This window comes from Argiope bruennichi, chromosome 11 (genome assembly GCF_947563725.1).
Source record: "Argiope bruennichi chromosome 11, qqArgBrue1.1, whole genome shotgun sequence".
Taxonomy (NCBI): domain Eukaryota; kingdom Metazoa; phylum Arthropoda; class Arachnida; order Araneae; family Araneidae; genus Argiope; species Argiope bruennichi.
The window spans coordinates 72,849,737-72,869,246 of record NC_079161.1 but is presented as its reverse complement, the minus strand read 5'-3'; the positions used below and the strand labels follow the sequence as shown (position 1 = coordinate 72,869,246).

The following is a 19,510-nucleotide window of genomic DNA, read 5'->3' as shown; positions in this document are numbered from 1 at the left end:
TAAGCACTATCTCTAGAACAAATTCAGATTTACAGGTATGATTGTATACACTGTCAGTATGCTACTAAAAAAGAAAAGCTAACAGAAAAAAGGAAAACAAGTTAACACATTCATTTTGTTTTAAAATGTCACCTGAGAAACAGGAAAATCCAGAAGAATGTACCATCAAAGTGTATTATGTACATGCATTGATATGTGGAATTTTTTATATTACAGAGATAATATTTTAAAACCACAAGAGTCAATTTTCTTTCAAGAAATCAATTTTCTTTCAACTTGGTACTTCTTAGCAGTCCACAAATTAAATGTAAGAGCTTAATACAGGGTATTTTGCACAATAGAAGTTCATTGAAAATTATAATTGAATATGAAAATAAATATAAAACAGAACTGTCAAGCAAACCAGCTTTATACCTGAATATACATGCACACAAATGAAATAAATCTTTTTAATCTGCATGTTTCAATGCAAAATTAATATAAATTTCATTTTCCGGACTAGGTTGTTTTTTCCCAATGAGATTCAAGGTTACTCTCAAAATACTGAATGACTAATTTATTTATTGCATTCCTGAATTCCCTTTTCCATTCTATGTTTCAAAGCTATAAAGGGAATAATTCAATCATGAAATCCATGATGCTTTTCTTTTACCACTTAATATTCACTGGCACACAAAAAAATAAAGCGCCCAAAATTCCAAAATGGCATGAATGGTGTTAAAAGAGACTGCACTGGTAAAACCAGGAACAAAACATTGTCTTACTTTCTTGTTGTACTTTCACTTTTTGAAAGTGGCAACATGTAAAAATCAGAGTCAAAATAAATGGATAGAACGAAGTTGCTCTGAATTTAGATGTCTGATTATTTTTATTTTTAAAAGTTTTATTAGGAGAAAGGGAAACAGTTTGTTTCTGCAAATCTCAACATTTGGTGACCTCGGTACGTGATTTATGAAAATAAGCAAGAAAGATACAGGTCAGAAAGTTTATTTATCTTTTAGTAACGGATGCTTTGAGCGTTCAAGGTCAGACGATCTATTACTTTTGCTTTCGTGTTTTGTTTTAAGTTTATGGAAATGGAAGCACTAATTCAGAGAAGAAAACCTATTAGAGCATCTTTTACGAGAATATGCAACGGAATTAAACTTGAAATAGAAAAAGAAAACCCGGAGGAAGAATTTATAAGATCGAAATTGACAACTTTAGAACGTTTATCGGACGAACTTCGCTCTTATGATATTCAAATTTTAGATTCAGAATATTCTTCTGAAGAGCAGTTTAACAGTGAATGGGAAAGCATCGAAGAATACAAGGAAAAATTAGATTTGATTAAAGTTAAAGTTGAAATGTTCTTTTCCCGCCAAATTGCGCAATCCGTCGCCAGTATGTCTCCAAACTTAAACAAACGAAAACTCAAGCTGCCTGAAATAGTGTTAAAACAATTCGGTGGGGACATTAAAGATTGGTTGCCATTTTGGGGGCAATTCCAACGAATTCATGACGATAAAGAAATTCAAAATGAAGACAAATTCCACTATTTAATCCAAGCTACTATACCTGGTACTAGACCACGTGACATTGTCAATAGCTTCAAGGCAACCGCGGAAAATTATCACTAAGTCATAGAAAGCTTAAAAAATAGATTCGGACGGGAAGAACTTTTAGTGGAATTTTATATACGAGAATTGTTAAGTCTAATTATTAAAAATGTAACTGAGCAAAGAAAAAGGTGCAGTGTGTCCGAGCTGTACGACAAATTAGAATCCTATTTGCGTTCGTTAGAATCAATTGGAATGACAAGCGACAAATACTCTGCCATGTTATTTCCACTCGTTGAATCGTGTATTCCTGAGGAGTTATTAAGAGTTTGGCTGAGAAATCATGCATCAATAATCACAGAAGAAAATACTTATTCCGGAAAATTAAAACAATTATTGTTATTTTTGAGAAATGAAGTTGAGGGAGAGCAGAGAATTTCTCTGGCAAAAGCTGGGTTTAAATTTGATTTTGGTGCACGAAACGAAGTTAGAAGGGATAAAAGGTTCCAAAATGAAGATTCTGTGCCTACTGCGAATGAATTATTCTCGGGCCATAAGAAAACATTTAACCTTGGGGAAAAGAACTCTTGCATTTTTTGTGAGAAACAACATGAAAGCCAAAATTGTTTTGTGGCTCAAAAAATGACTTTAACTCAAAGGAATGATGAAATTAAGAAAAGGAATGGATGTTTCATCTGCCTAAAAATTGGACATAGGGCCAAGCAATGTAGGTCAACTGTTCGATGCTTGATATACTTAAGAAGACATTGGGCTGTAATGTGTCCAGACTTACAAACATGTAAAAAGAAAGATGATGATAAAATTAAGGAGGAGGATGCAAAAAAGGTATCTTTAGCAAGTACCAGTTTTAATTATCCAGATGAAGTGTATCTTCAAACTTTATTAGTGAATATTGAATCTAATAAAAGGCAGAAAACGGTAAGGGCACATTGACACTGGATCACAGCGTTCATATATATTAAAAGGAACGGCTGAAGAAATTGGGTGCCATTCAATTGGAACAGAAACTTTGATTCATGCTCTTTTTGGAGGAGCCACAACAAAGAGAGAAACCCACAAACGTTATGAAGTGTCTCTTAGTAGCCTATATGGCAATTATTCTAGAAGATTAAACCTTTTGGAACAATTAAAGATTTGTGGACTAGTGGCCAGTTTGCAGCCTAGACCATGGATAGAAGAAATGAAACAAAAAGGTATCACTGTCTCTGATGTTGAAAGAAAAGATTTGAAAATAGAAATCCTTATTGGAGCAGACGTCGCAGGTGCATTGTTAACGGGAAAAGTTCACAAATTAGAAAACGGATTGGTTGCTGTTGAATCTTTGCTCGGATGGACAGTTATAGGTAGAATAAATTATTACACTTCAGAAAGTAATGTGTCTATGTCCTACCTGATAACGTCCATGTTGGTTCACAGTAGCGACATAGAAAACTTGTGGAAACTAGAGGCATTGGGACTTACAGATTCCAAAGAAAATAGAAGTGATGTCGAATTACAAGAAGCAGTATGGGATCATTTTCACAAGACCCTAAAAAGATCAGAGGATAGATATGAAATCTCTTTACCTTGGATCAATGAGAAAGACAAATTACCCAGTAACAGAGAAGTAGCGAAAAAAAGACTAATTTCCACGACAAAGAAACTCATGTTGAAAGATAAAACAGAAGCTTACAATGCAGTGTTCGAAGAATGGGTTAAATCTGGAATAATCGAAGAAGTACCAGAAGAGGAGAAAAGTGTGCACTGCTATTACCTTCCACACAGGCCGATATTCAAAGAGAACTCTACAACATTCATAAGACCAGTTTTTGACTCTTCGTGTAAGCAGAAGGAGTTTCTTTCCCTTAACGACTGTCTCGCAAAAGGTGAAAACTTAATTGAATTAATACCAAGCTTGCTTCTTGATTTCAGACGAGGAAAAATAGGAGTTATTTCAGATATCAAAAAAGCTTTTCTTCAGATATCTATTCAAAAAAATGATCGTGATTTTCTGAGATTCCTGTGGTGGAAAGACTCTGAACAAAAGGAAATAAGAGAATTTCGACACTGCAGAGTAGTTTTTGGATTAAAATGCAGCCCATTTTTATTAGGTGCAGTGATTAATTCGCATTTGGATCAGTGTGATATTTCTCTAAAAGAAACAGCTTCAAAATTGAAATCTTCATTTTATGTTGATAACTGTGTCACCTCAGTCAATTCGAATGAAGAAGCAGAAGATTTTATTACAAAGTCAACTCGATTGATGGCAAGTGGTAACTTCGACTTGAGAGGGTGGGAGCAGACAGAGAAGAGCAATGTGAAATCGACAATAAGTGAACCACTAAAAGTTCTTGGTCTTATGTGGGATAAGTTTGAAGATTCACTGTTTTGTGACATACCTAATATCGACTTAGATGACATCATAGTGACAAGACGAAACGTGTTATCAATTGCACAGAGAATCTTCGACCCAATCGGTTTTAGCTGTCCTTTCACGCTTCGACCAAAGATATACTTGCAAAATAGTTGGGAAACTAAATTGAGCTGGGATGCAGAGCTGCCTGAGGAAATCAAAAGAAAATTCTTGAAATTGGTTAAGGAATTGCCCTTGTTAGCATCAGTAAAGATTCCTAGGCAAGTTACTCAGACCGATGGGCAGTCTTTTAGCCTCCACACATTTTCCGATGCTTCGCAGGGGTCTTATGCGAGTGTAGTATTTTTAAGAAGCCAAAAATCAGATGAAGTCGAAGTGACATTATTGCAAGCTAAAGCCAGAGTTGCTCCGCTGAAGAAAATAACTATACCAAGACTTGAATTGCTTGCTTGTCTTATTGGAGCAAGATTGGCTTCATTCATTAAGAAGAACCTCAAGATCGTAATTTCAAAAGAGTATTACTGGACCGACTCTTCAACAGCACTCTTCTGGATAAAGAATGTAGAAGCTTGGGGAACGTTCGTGAATAATAGAGTTTCAGAAATTAGGAACCTGACAGACTTTAGAAATTGGCACCATATACCTGGTATAGAAAATCCTGCCGACATGCCATCAAGAGGATGCTCAATGAAGAAACTTATTGAATCCAGATGGTGGGAGGGGCCTCATTGGCTGGCATTGTCGGAAGAAGAATTGCCTCATTCTGCGCCAATCGATGGCAAAGTGGAGGCTAACAAAGAAAAACGTAGAGTAGTAATGACGTCATTAAACCATGTTGATGATTTTTCTTCACGAGTCTTCAACTACTTTTCAAAATACACGAAAAGACTAAGAATGATGGGTTGGATACACAGATTTATAGGAAATTGCCAGAAGACAAATGTAGAAAGAGAAGACGGCGAGTTAAAGGTCAATGAGCTAAAAATGGCAGAGAAATATATCGTAAAGATTATTCAACATGAATCATTTTCTTCGGAAGACATAAAGAAGTTGAAGTCACTTAGTGTGTTCAAAGATGAGGAAGACATTTTACGTGTTAAGACCAGATTAACTGAAAGAAAGGACCATCACAATTTTATTTTCCCCATGTTGCTTCCGAAGAAGCATGCAGTTGTGGAGAAGTTGATACTTCATAAACATCTATCTTTGTTTCATGCCGGGATACATATATTAATCTCCAAACTTCGAGAAAACTTTTGGATTATCAAAAGCAGATCAACTATCCGAGAAGCTTTATCTCGATGTGTTAGATGCAGAAGGCATGAAGCTAAAGGACTGCAGACAGTGCCAACTACTCTGCCCGAAAATAGAGTTAGAGATGCTAAGATTTTCGAAATTGTGGGAGTAGATTTAGCCGGCCCACTAGTTTTGAAGAACAAGAGTAAAGCCTGGATCATACTTTTCACCTGTGCTGTTTTCAGAGCGGTTCATTTGGAACTGATTTTGACCCTCTCTACTCAGGGATTTTTACTTGGATTTAGAAGATTTATTGCGCGTAGACGGCGGCCATCGATAATTTACAGCGACAATGGTAGTAATTTTGTCGGATCCAACAATCTCTTTGAGTCAATTGATTGGAATATTGTTGGAAGGGAAGCTGCCATACTTAAGATAGACTGGAAGTTTAGTCCACCAGCAACACCATGGTGGGGCGGTTTTGGGAACTACTTGTGCAAATGATTAAGAAACTTTTACGTCGTATCTTGGTCCAAGCGTCTTTAAACTACGAAGAGTTAATGAGTGTATTATGCGACTGCGAATCAACTGTGAATTCCAGACCCCTTACATATGGGACAGAGGACTCGGACGATCTCATTCCTTTGACACCGTCCTTGTTTTTAGGTGAAATTCCAGAGTTTGGTGTACCTGATTTGGATCACCTAGATCGAATTGATTTCAACAAGAGACTTAGACATCTTCAAAATGTGCGAGAACTTCTGAGAAGAAGATTTAGGTTGGAATATTTTAGCTTACTGGTTCAACGTCCATCAACAATGTTAAGTTCTAGACAGATAAAAATTGGGGATATAGTTCTCGTTGAGTGTGACAACAAGCGCAAAGTGCTATGGCCTCTAGCCAAAGTGACTGAGATATATCCAGGAAAAGACGGCAATGTTCGTGTTGTTCGAGTCAAAACCGCTTCCGGAGAATTAGTTCGACCAATAAAGAAAATATTCCCCCGCGAAATACCTTCATCTATGGAGTCAGATGAGAAAAATGAAACTGAAACACTTGAAAAGGAAAATATAATTTCAGAATCACCGATGAACAATTCGGTTCCAGAGTTGTCCCAGAAGTTTAGAACTATCGTGACTAGATCTGGAAGACAAATTAAACTCCCATCCAGATTTATTACTTGAACTCTAATTAAGTAACTTTAAAGTTTTTATACTAAGAATTGAATTTTTAACTATTTAACTTTATTTAGTTTCATTAGTGTTTTGATTAATTTATGTGTCATTAATCAAAAGGTGGGAGGATTGTTAAAAGAGACTGCACTGGTAAAACCAGGAACGAAACAATGTCTTACTTTCTTGTAGTACTTTCACTTTTTGAAATTGGCAACATGTAAAAATCAGAGTCAAAATAAATGGATAGAACGAAGTTGCTCTCAATTTAGATGTCTGATTATTTTTAAAAGCTTTATTAGGAGAAAGGGAAACAGTTTGTTTCTGCAAATCTCAACAAATGGTGCATTCATGCCATCTAAATCTTTAATTTAGATTTCAACACGTCTTCTTTAACCTTTAACAGGGGAGGTGAAAATTTAAGACTTAACTGGAGATATGCTGTCTACAAGACCACAATTTATTTGCGCTTAAATGAAATTTTCTAATAAAAGCATTAGTATAAAAATCAGCCACTATATTTAGCAGATATTTTTCTTGGTATATAAAAATTTTTCAGAATTTATTTTTTAAAAATATATTATCATTGAGAAAAATAACTGCTTTAGAAAATATCTTGTCTTCTGAAATTACAAGTTACAACAAATAATATTCTTAAAAAAAACACATTGCTTTTTATGTTCTAAATCATATTTCTTTTTCCTGCATACACGAAAGTACATAGAAAAAAATATAATAAAAAATTCAACAATTATATGAAAAAAAAAAAAAAAATTGACAATGGGTAAAATTGACTCCTTTTTTTTTTTTTTTATCAGCCTCATTTCTACACAGAAACTTGTGAACATTCGTAGGACGGTTTCGAGAGCATTTTAAATGTATAGGTTAAATACTAATATAAAAATCAGCCTGTAAATTCTGTAAATATTTCTTTTGGTATATTTTAGTATTATTTTAATTTGGCATTTTAGAAAATTTTCAAAACACATTATCACTAGAAAAATTAATAATATTTGAACATATATATCGGAATCGGTCAAAAACGAACTTTCATCGAAAAAAACAAACAAAAAAACATCCTTTCGAAGCAAATTTTCATCCATTCTTCGGTGCAATTACCCTCTTCACTAAAATCACTTTCTGCTTCATTTAAAAATCTCAAAAGCTCTTCTTCATGAGGAGATCTGTAAGTTGGATGATATTTTGTGAGCCAAATTTTAAAGCCCTCTGTAAAGTCTTGTAATACTGGAACACTAAAGGGAGGTGTGTTCTCACAGACGTCCTACAAAGAAATAGATGAAATATTTTCAAAAGCATAAGCTAAAACCGGTTGAAATAGTGCACATGTAGTGAAGGTCACAAAACAAGAAGCCAGGTTCAATCAATTCGATTGAGGAAAGGAGTGATCGAAAATCCATCCTTAGCGGTCTGAGATACCACACTCCTCATTTAAGGGTTAAGTCAGCACCTTTGATATTTAAAAACGCATGCACAATTTACGGATTTCCAACTTACTGCATTACCTTCAAATAATATCAACGGCAATTGCTTCATACATATGTATATTTTATAGTTGTTGCTTTATACAGATCAATTCTTCTTTGACAACTAAATAGTCAAAATCAGCATGAGCAAATCATTTCAAAAGCAGAAAGAAATTGAAATTAAAGATAAAAGTTGAAAGGCATACACTACAGTATGAAAATCAAACTAGAACATCTGGAGAATAATTTAAAATACCTGCTTTTTTCAAAAAATTAAAATAATAAGAGTAGAAAATATTCAAGAAATACATACAATTCTTCTTCATTCTTTTCTTCAGGACATTCCGGAGGATGGATTTTCATCCTTAAAAGTTTATTCTACAAATCAGGAGAAAAAAAAAATCAAGAAAAAAATGAAAATTTATTCAAAATATTATTGAACATTTCCAAATACAATAAATTTGTGTGTGTTTTAATAATATTAAAAAAAATATTTCTATTTTTAAAAACATTAAAGATCTCTTATTCATAACTGCTTACTTTTATACTATGGCTATTCGCTCATCATATACAAAAAAGGAACATTCAGTAAATTTAATAATTTTAGCACAATAAATATTTTTTTTCAAAAGTAATCATCCTTTACAACTTGCACTCAGGATTGCCACTCAAAACTGGGAAAAAAATTCCTTGTGTTTTCCCTGTACGAACAGTCAAGATACGAAGAAATGCAAAAATAGCATATAATATGGCATAATCGCTATGAATGTTATCAAGTGATTCATAATGAAAAAAATGGTAAAATTACTTAAACAATCAACATAAAAGTCAATCTTTAACAGAACTGCACTTGAGGTAAAGAAATGAAAGATTGTTATCTCTCACAGACAAGAAAATTAAGTATTACACCCATTCTTTGATGCCAGAATTGATCAGCCGTTTTATTTTCATACTAGAAAGAAGGCACATTCTAAATGTCAATACTTACAGCACTCTGATAAGCCAACTTTCTTATTTCCAGTGGAAGCAATATAAAAGAAGTACCTGCATAATTCAGCAAATACGATATATTCTTTTCGTCCACAAATGCAAATACCCTCTTCAGTTTGGAATATCCAAAAGGAAGAGGAATATTTTACTATTTCTTTTTAATATATCTATGCACAGATATGATTCAAATATCGAATAATAGCTGCATTTATAATACTAATTTTTAATACTTTGATTATAGCTAACTCATACACATCTGAAATTTTTAAGTCCATTCAGATTTCCTTTTATACTTTCTCATTCTGAAACTAGAAAATAAATAGATGGAATCCTTCAGATTTATAATTTGTTCTGTAATCACTTTCATTTCCTTTGTTACTCTCTCCAATGTGGGATGCAATTTCGTACTTTGGTTTGGCACATTTTAATAAAATTGGATAATATCTGCTTGATATACGTATGATATGTGTGTTTCCTTTCCACTCCATCGTCTCTTTGTAAATAATTTATTTTTACTTCCCTTCGATCAGTAATTGTTCATGAATTACTTTAACAATAAATAAAGTAACTGGCATGGCATTAATTAAAGCAGGAAGTCTAACTACAAAAATCTTAACAAGAGGGAAATGCATATTACAACATGCTCATTGTACAGTTTTGGACATTTATATTGATTTATAAATTAATATTGCATTTATTAAAATTTTTTAAAATTGCATTTATATTCTAACATATAGACAAAATAAAAAATTAAAAAGATTAATTAATTGCAAGATCAATTAATTTATATCAAATTAAAATTTATAAAATATTTTTTTCCATTAACAATCAAAATGGAATACATTCATGCAATTTCTCACAGCCCATTTCGACAGGGCACAAACTGTGCTTATTAATAGTAAAAAAAAAAAAACAATTTTAATAAAATGCCAAAAATCACTGCATGAAATGCATGTTACACCTTATCCCTATAACCTTAACCTTTGTCACCCCTACCTATAATAAAGTGATTATACTGCATTTATTGAAACAAGTTACAGCACCCCTAGGTGAAATGAAGAAGTTACGAAAATAACTACAAAATAAAGAAAATCAACCAAAAAGCCCATGAGATTAAAATTATGAATGCCCCACAACTTGAAAAAGGGTTCATTTAAAATTGAAAAAAATGTATTATCTGGTATTATCATACAATTTTTCTGAATTAAGCAATGGCAAAGTGAACTTTAAGCAATAAAGAAAACTAACAAAAATGAAAATAATAAAAATAAATCTGAAGCATGTACTGGTAGTATGGGATCTGAGGATACAATTTATTAATTTTAGGATAAATCTTTTTTTTTCATGCTATAATCCTAATTTTAATCGCAAAATATTACTGCCAATTCTACAGATAACTCCACGAAACTTATCCTGTTTTTATTATAGTATAACATTGCCACTATAAGTAAACCTTCCTTCCCTGGCTTTAGAAGATGAAATTTTGAATGAAAAGAGCTTAAAAGGATTTCACCATTCACCCAGTGTATACAGATATTGCAAATATTCCCATCTAAATAAAATATGGCAAAGCAATTTGCATACTTTTATAACTGAATGCAGGAAACAGAAGCATATATTAAAAAGTTGAAAACGAAATAAGCAATCACAAACTTCACAATAAAGAAAGGGAAAAATTAATATTGTTTTGCCTTCCCTCAGTTCTTAAATTTACATTAATATATATTCTTGTTACATTCCAATATGATATGCTAGCAAGTTCTCTAGCTCCCGTTATTTGTGTAAATTTTGAAAATCATAAAATATTCATTGAATATTGGCATTAGCTAATTATTTTAGGCAAGAATTTAAACTCAAGAACTTTTACAAAAAGGATTTCTGAATTTTATCTTCTTTACCTTAAGCATCTGCACCTGTAATTCCAAAATAGAAATTTCTCTTTCATCTGCTTCAATCTTCTTTTTTAACTGATTAATGTCCTAAAAATAAAATATTATAGTTGTAGAAGATAAAATTTAAGTCTCTGAAATAGAGAAGAGCAATATCTAAAAGGGCCGAAGGGGAAATTTTTAAAATAATGAATCGTAAAGAAAAGTTAGAATTAAAAACAATTTCGTAATTCATACAGTATATAAATACAGTTTCACTCTTATTTTGCATATTTTAAGGAAATAGTGGAATAATAATACAAAAGACACATCTTGAAAATATATCTAAAAAAGAGAGAGATAAAGCAATATCTAAAAAAAAAAATGAGAGAATAGATTTAAAAAAAGATCTAATGAAAGAGAAAGCACTAAAAGATAGGATTATAAATATAGGATATTATCATAATTAAAAAATTTTTTAACCTAAATTTATTACTAAGTGCTTTAAACTTCAGTAATATCCAAGACATCCAGATATCACCTATGATAAGAAATTTAATGCTTAGATTATTTTTTAAAAACAAAACTTTTAATTAAAAAAATTATAATGGGATAGAAATAAGTTTATTGGTTAAATAATCAGCGGCATCTAGAGCAAAGAGCTGAAAAACTGTGTGGTTAATGAATAAAAAAACTATAACAATTCAGAGAGTGTTTAAACTAGTATTTTAATGCACCATAAATAAGAAAAGATTAGCAAGATCGAAAAGGTTAATAGAGAATGGAATATCAAATTTAATAAAATAAGCTTTAAAAAACACATGGCTAATGGGGAACTAAACAGCAAAATTTAAAAAAAATTATTATTATTATTATTTTGCCTTTAATTGTTATAAATGTCAAAACTACCCGATCCTACATAAATTGGGTAATTTTTATTTTATTTTGTTAAAAGCATTCAATCTTTGAAACGTGTTCCATATAGAATATTGTCTTAAGAAATGCAATCAAGAGAAAAAGGAAAAAAAGTATTAAAATAAATAAATAATTAATGTTTAAAATCATTAATGAATGAAAAAAAAAAGATGACTACCACAGAACAAAGTAATATATAATGAATATATTATTCATTGGCTTTAAAAAAAACTGAATTTCTGAGCAAAGAAAATGTTTTTCCATAGATAATTTACAACATAATTTCTTGTTTTAGTACTTGTAAAAATATGAAATAGATCAACCATACCACATTAGCATTTAAAATACTTGTTTCATAATGAGAAACCTGTTCTTCACAAGGCACAATTAACCTGAAAAAGTGAAATTATTTTATTAATGAGATAATAAGAGTTGAAAAATTTACAAGACATGTTTAATAATCAATGACAGGTATTTATAAAGAATGTAGAAATTTTTTTCATGGTTGAAAACAAATTTTCCATATTACATTTTTATAACAAATGCAAAAAACTCACATTAATTTTATTTCTAACTACACATATACTAATAACTTATTTTTGAACCTTAAATGAAGTCTCCTTAGAAGTGCTTTAATTTAGTTAATTTGCATGTGAGAAAAATTGTGAAAAGATACGCATCTGAAATGCATGCAAAATTAATGCAAATTTATTTTATACTTTCTAGCAAATATATATGTAAAAATTTGTTTGGTTTAAAACAATTTTATTTCATCAGTCATCAGCTCAGGTTTTCAATTGTCACCTAATACTGCATAGCTTTCTATAATTAAAAATAACATTTGTAAATAAATACTAAACAGAATCTGTATTTTTTTTTTTTTTTTTTTTACCAAAATAGAAATATTTTTTATTCTAATTGTATATTAAAGACACTATAAAATCCACAGAATCAGTTTATTTTAAATATAGATTAAGTATGATTATGAAAAGTAAATGGTAAAAATACAAAAAATTGCAAAAAATAAATCTGGAAGTGCAAATGAAAAATGATGAACATCTACGAATACTTCTAAGATTTTTATTTTAAAATAAATTCTTCTGCCTGCATTAAGCCCAAAAAAAGTATTACCATCAAAGAAATTAAGATAAGGAATGATAGTTAAACACTGCAACAAAACATTTAACATGAAAGAGTGTTATTTAAAACTTTATATATATTACAACAAAATTGCAAAAAAAAGTGTAAACACTTTTGTATTTTAACACGTAAACAATTTATGAGTGAACGCTGAAGTCATTTTTTTTAGAGGGGAAGGAGGAGAAAAGTTTAAACTGTAAAATGCGTATTACATTTTTTTTTAAATAAAAATATTTAAAAAGAATAGTAATATTTTCAAAGCTCCTGAATTTTTAAACAAAACAATTTTGACACTGCTAATGAAATTTTTGGCATAATTATCAAAATTTTACATTAGTTATTCACATTAAGATTTCAAGGAGAGTTCCGAAAATATATTCTTGGATTTTTGTGATGCTTCATGTGATTCGGATTCTGTGTTAGGGTCCAACCTATAAAGATCGGTGGATATCTAGAGCTACCCTAGAGTAGCTATTTATAGCTAACGGCATGTTAGCGGTTTTTTATTATTATTATTCTGTGATTTAATCGAGGAACTATTTTGTGATTAAATTGTCATTTGATTTTTTGTAAATAATATTAACCTAGATGATAAGTCATTCTTTGGAAATATATAGGGCTGTAAATAAAAGTATTATTTTGTTACTCTACTCTCTTATTCGGTCGGTCTTGGTCAAGATATTACAATATCATAAAAGTTTTAATATAATAACATACATGTTTAAAAACAACAACAAAAAAAAAGAGCCTTTACTTTTCTTGAAGGTTGATTTTTTCTTTTAGCTCCATATTTGCATTCTTCAAAGTTTCATTTTCCTCTAATAACTTATCACAACGTTTAAAATGTTAAGAAAAATATACAACTTGCTGTAGTTATATTAAAATAACTCATATTTTTTTTATAATGCAGAATATACAAAATATTTATGAATATCAATGAATAAAATTTTAGCTATTAATTTTGGTTAATTAAAATTAAGATTGTTTTATTTTAACTGCACAACAAACAGTCACATAAACCAGCAGGCATGGTCTTCCCAAAACTTTCTCGCATACTCTCTAATAATTTTTTCATGCCAGTATATGAGATATGTATACGAAAAAGTAAAAATAAATTTCAAAAATAAACGAAATTCTTAAAATTATTGAAGAATCACAGCTCACAAATAAGCACATAAAACATGCATTGTATCATAACTAATTATAAATTGTGAAGTAAACATTAACACAAAAGTGAAACAGCAAAATTATTCCTTTTAAATTCTGCATTATTTTTCATATTTTAATCATGTGTGTTATAATCAGTTTCAAATCATTGAATTTTTTGTAGATACATAATTTCATATTTAGAAAATAATAAGTAAACAGAATATTCTAATATTTGCTAAATAAGATTTATAAAGGCATCATTAGGACTTCAGAACAATTTGTTAAATGCATAAACATTGATAAAATACATGTCAAGTAAAAAAAAAAGGAATTAATAATGGAATTTTAATTCTTCAGAGTACTGAAACCTAAAAAATATATGCATGCAAGGAAAAAGACTATAATTACAAACATGTAAGATTAATATCCTTTTAAATAAAATAAATCTACACTTTATTCATGTCCCAATAGCTAATATCTAAACCTTTAAGATAGTCATAAATTCAAATTGGAAAAAAAATATGCTCCAAATGATGCGAAGAATTATATGTTCTACTGTTTGAATATTTTTCAGTTTTTATATCTCATTCTGATATGGTGTCTCTCTTTCCAACTATTAGTCATATTTAATAATATATACTTGACACAAACCACTACAACAACAAAAGGAAGTTTTATGCTTCTCCAGTCAAAACTTATCTAGTTATGAAGTGTTAAATATCAGTGTATGAGACAATTTCAATGGCCATCTCAAGAAATATCATGGGATTTGTTCGAGGTGGCTCAAAAGCTTCATATCTGCACCAGTTTTGGTAATGGAGGAGCTAAATGTAAGGAATAGAGCTAAATATAACAAATATAATATAAGAGCTAATCATAACTAATAGGACTGGAAATTATAGAAAATTTAGGCATCATAATTTTTTCGGCAATATATTTATTGATTCAAATGTCATAAAATATGATTTTTTTGGGACATTTGGAGCATTTTCCTAATTGGGTTTATATGTCTATCGCTAAAATATTCTACGTCTAAAGCATAATTCTAATTTTAACTAATAGGCCATATTAGAGTGGACCTCCTATATAATGCTAATATTCAAAATAAAGTAAATACATGATAAAATACAGATACAATGAGTTTAAAATATGAAAAATATCAAAGGATATTTGATAGTTCTTCATTGCAATTTCTGGAAAGAAAAAAAAAGTGTTGAGTATCAGCTACCAAAAAATATATTTTCTATCATTAAAGAATCAAAGATGCACAACTATATATTGGATTTCGATTAAAAAATGATAAAAAAAATAATTACTTACTGCAAGTTATCAGTATCTTGAGCAGATGAAGTTAATGTCACCTTGCTGTTTCTGAAGGGGGAAAAAATAAATAAAATACAATAAAAGGGCAGATTATTAGCTACCACTACATATATTTTCAATCATTAAAAAACAAAGAAACATAATTATATATTGGATTAAGAAACAAAAAATGATAATACGAAAAATAATGACTTACTGCAAGTTATCAGTATCTTGAGTAGATGTATTTAATACTACATCATCAACATACTGAAAAATAAAATTTTTCATTAAAGAGACATTTATGATTAACAGTGCAGAAATATAAAGAGCATAGGGAATAAAGATTAACATACATAACCAGTGTAAATAGTATCCCTAAAATTTTCTCATATACATTCTAATAAACTTACCAATCAAGGCAACATACATGGCATTGGTGTACAATACCTACAAAATATTAACTTTTGGTGCATATTTAATATTTTTAGTAAATTCACTTGTCATTCTTGGCAAGTTTTTTGATGAATGATCCCTGGCAGGGTTAATAGTACCCAAAAATCGAATTTCTGCTTTAGACACGTTTTTGTCAGCTGATTAAAACAAAAATTTGATATAAAAGAGCATGTGTAGTTACAAAATCAAATTTAGTATTTGATATATTTAAGTTACAGTGATTTTGAATGAACGTGTTTATATGTTTCAGAAAGTACAGACTGACAGACAGCTAACCCATAGTTGGATTTAGCTCAACATTTGATTGATGTCTACACTTTAGATGTTAAATCTATGCACTGAATTTTATCTACTTATTTTTCTTTTTGTAAATATCGTGTTAACTTATATTGAAACAGACAGATTTCCTCCAAACAGATTTTACTCAAAGCTTGATAGACACCCACAAATATGGTGTGAAGACTGTGTACAAAATTTCAACTGTCTGGCTCAAATCATTTTTCAGTTATCTTCATCACACACAGACCGACATTTTTTAAAAATGTGTTTTTCAAATTCAATGCGATTTAAAATCTCGAGCTCAAATTTTTGAATGATTACTATATTTTTTCTCTATACTACGTATATGGGAAAAAAAAATAATCTAAATTTATATGTGTCTCAAAATTATTGAAATGTATGTTTATTTTTTATATTAAAGTTTAAAATAGAGCAAATATTATGGTAAGATAATATTTTCTAGTAATTTTTGGCATTACTCTACTATCTTGGTGCAATAGTTTAGTTTCAAATGTTTAATATATATATATATATATAATATAGGGCTAGTTTGGTGAGGACTTCATAACTTTTAAATTTAGATGATGAAAACTCTATTCTGAGTCGGTAGTTTTCTCTCTTAATTTTCATGCCAGAGTGAATTAATGTTACACAATTGGATTTAAAAAATATTGGTTCCTATATAAAGCGGAATCAGGTTTGAACCAATACCCCATAAGTTAAGAAGCCAAGACTGACACCAAAACATTATAGCCATTCTACATTTTGAGACATTGTGGTCACAGTTATTATCTTAAAAATTGCGCCAAAAACAATTTTGCAGATAACTTATTTGTTTATCCTTGTTTTAATGTTTTCCAGAAGGAAAATAATTTTATCTTGCAAATATTTAACTATTTTTACATCAAACTAGCAAAATCATTGTAAAATTTTAACTATTAAAACCTAATAAATTCTATCTTTAAATAACAATCACAATGACGCTTTAAAATTTCAGTAGATAAAATGGTACGGTTTCCTCACATAGGAAGAAAAAATAGATGAAATTTACATTCTAAAGATTTAAAACATGCAAAATGTATTCATAATTCAAGGTTTCAAATTTCTTCATATATCTTTCATACCATGCAATTCATTTATATGCCATTAATAATAATGTATAATTAAAAAAATATGATTGGAAAAAATTTTGGTGGTGTGTAAATAAAATATTTGCAGGGATATTAGGGTTACTAATATATTTCTGAGTCATATGCCATCCACAGACTTTATGTTTGACCATCTGTAACAAAACAATAAATTTTACAAAACAATATAATATAAATGAAAATTCCTCTTACTCTCAAACAATCCCTCATTCTCTTAATTAGTTTTTTTAATCCGATAAACAGCTAGATAATTAAAAATATAAATAACTAATTATTGAAAAGTTTGCAAATAATATGTCTGTGATGCTTACATCAACTCGTTCAACTTTACATGTCAGAAGTGCTCCAGTCATCACAGGTGGTGCTGTCGTATCAACTAGTTCCTACAAGAAAATATGAACATCTTAATTCTTCCATAAAAGTGAAATACAGGTTTTTTTTTTCTTAAGGGAGGCAAAGCTTCCAAATTTTTAAAAGTAAAACAGTAACTTCACATTCTGAGTTTAAGTTCTCTATCTTCAAAAGTCAATCAATATTTTTAATATAGTACGTTACTTATCCAAATACATGCACAATTATGTTGAAAGCATGAAATATAACCTATACAGTTGAAAGCAAATTTGTTTCAATTATCTTTTATGAACAAAAAATATGATATTTTTAATGAAATTTTAGATTTAAAAAATATGATATGATGTGAACATTAAATAAATTGTAAATTTAAAGCTGATTGACATGGCTAAAATATTGTTATAAATCTGTAATGCTGCTTCCCAGCACGGTTAGTTCAATCACTGGAAAGACCATTTTACAACCAGCTCTGTTGGATGCTGATCGGGTGCCGAGTCAAGGATCCCAGAGTTTGGTGACAAAGATAATATTGAAATCTTTCAGAATTTTGGTGATACTGCCAACAGGAACCGAGAATCTGACTGTTCCAGAACCTCCTCTGCCAGCCTCCGAGAACTATAAGGCCGGCAGTCTCAAGCCGAAGACAGTCGTGTATAGAATCAAGGAAAGAGTCAACGGTAAATAGTTGAATCAGTCCGGCGAAAAGCAAGCGATTGCTGCATTGAGCTATGTGCTGAGTCCTGGTGTTGATTGTAGAAGCAGCATCAAGTCGTGTAAAGAGTAGCCAGTCGTGTAGTAGTGAGTCTGCAGTTAGATACATCTAAAACTAGGAGACAATGGAGAATTGGAGGCTTCTGGAAAGACGTAGAGAGTAGATACGAGATTTTCTCCTCCTGATGAATTCTATCTAGCTGCTTTGTATGCTGCTGAGCGATAAAGAAAGCAGTGAGTCATACAATCCAAGTTTGAAAGGAAATGAAACTAATATTACATTAATTAAGCTTGTAGGTTTCTTAAATTTATTTTAAAACTAACTATTCAATTATGATTTTAAAAATATATAAATAATCAATATATTGTTACAAATTTATGATGTTTTTTTCCTTCTCAATAAGTTTTATCATAAAGAAGATAAGATAGTTTACAAATATAGTAATGGTTGCTGAATGGATGCCAAGTCATTGACCCCAACCTTGATAACAAAAATAAAGGACTCTGAATATTTGAGAACTTTTTTGATAACCACATTCGAGCTTGAGTTCCTGCAGTTGTTCTAGAACATTTACTATTCTATAAAAAATGTACGTAGTCAGGAAGCATGCCTTCATAAAATTGTACCAAAGTTCAAGCAGATGCACAATTTTGTCATTTGCAGCTACTTCCATGAAACAAAATCCAAGACGCTAAGATAAAAAGAATGCCACACAAAAGAAACTTTTGGTCAGTGACTTCAACATAAGTTTCTGATTTTTTTAAATGTGTAATCAAATATTCACAATCCAATTTTTTTTTAAATTTTGAACCTGGAGATATGACAGTAATGCTTAAAAGGGGGTGGGTCTGAATTATAGAAACTATAAAAAAAGTAACAAATAATAAAAAAAAAAAAACTGAAATTTGGTAAAGCAAAAAGAAATTGTATGTTGAGAAATATAATAAAATTTTGAAAGATGAGTTATGAAATGTATATTACTTCAATAAAAACAGAGGAATTTATCATGTGAAATAAAATCTTATTTATGAAATCCAGCTGAGGACATGAAATGGGATACAATATTTCAGCAAAATTACAATTATATAAGACAAAATTAAGGTAAACAGTAAAAGAAATTGTACAATTTTAAGTGATACTATTTAATGACAGATTACTGCAAAGTACCAAAAAATAAAAACAAATATGAAAATGTCAGAAAAAAAAGTCTTAATGCACACAAGCCATGTGATTAAACTGTAAAATAGGTTTAAAATTTCCATGGGGAAAACAGGCATTGTTCTAAATAGCGTATAAATTAGTTCTGAAAAGTGATCAAAATTTAAGAAATAGTTGGACAACATTGAAATTGAGGGCACTACACAAATAATTTTTTGAATTTTAAGAAAATGCAAAA

The 19,510-nt window shown here is 30.1% G+C and overlaps 1 protein-coding gene across 4 annotated transcripts in view; it reads right to left on the bottom strand.

Annotated features, from left to right (window-relative positions):
- Window positions 1-19,510, bottom strand: part of LOC129956462 (uncharacterized) — a 44,157-nt gene that overhangs the window by 16,236 nt on the left and 8,411 nt on the right. For all 4 annotated transcript variants that reach the window (XM_056068350.1, XM_056068351.1, XM_056068348.1 and 1 more), the window contains exons 4-11: window positions 17,363-17,434; window positions 15,386-15,438; window positions 15,187-15,237; window positions 15,037-15,059; window positions 13,472-13,553; window positions 11,906-11,969; window positions 10,693-10,773; window positions 8,118-8,182 (exon numbers count right to left, since the gene is read on the bottom strand). In XM_056068350.1, coding sequence (XP_055924325.1) covers window positions 8,118-8,182; window positions 10,693-10,773; window positions 11,906-11,969; window positions 13,472-13,553; window positions 15,037-15,059; window positions 15,187-15,237; window positions 15,386-15,438; window positions 17,363-17,434 — 491 coding nt within the window. The remainder of the gene's footprint in view (window positions 1-8,117; window positions 8,183-10,692; window positions 10,774-11,905; window positions 11,970-13,471; window positions 13,554-15,036; window positions 15,060-15,186; window positions 15,238-15,385; window positions 15,439-17,362; window positions 17,435-19,510) is intronic.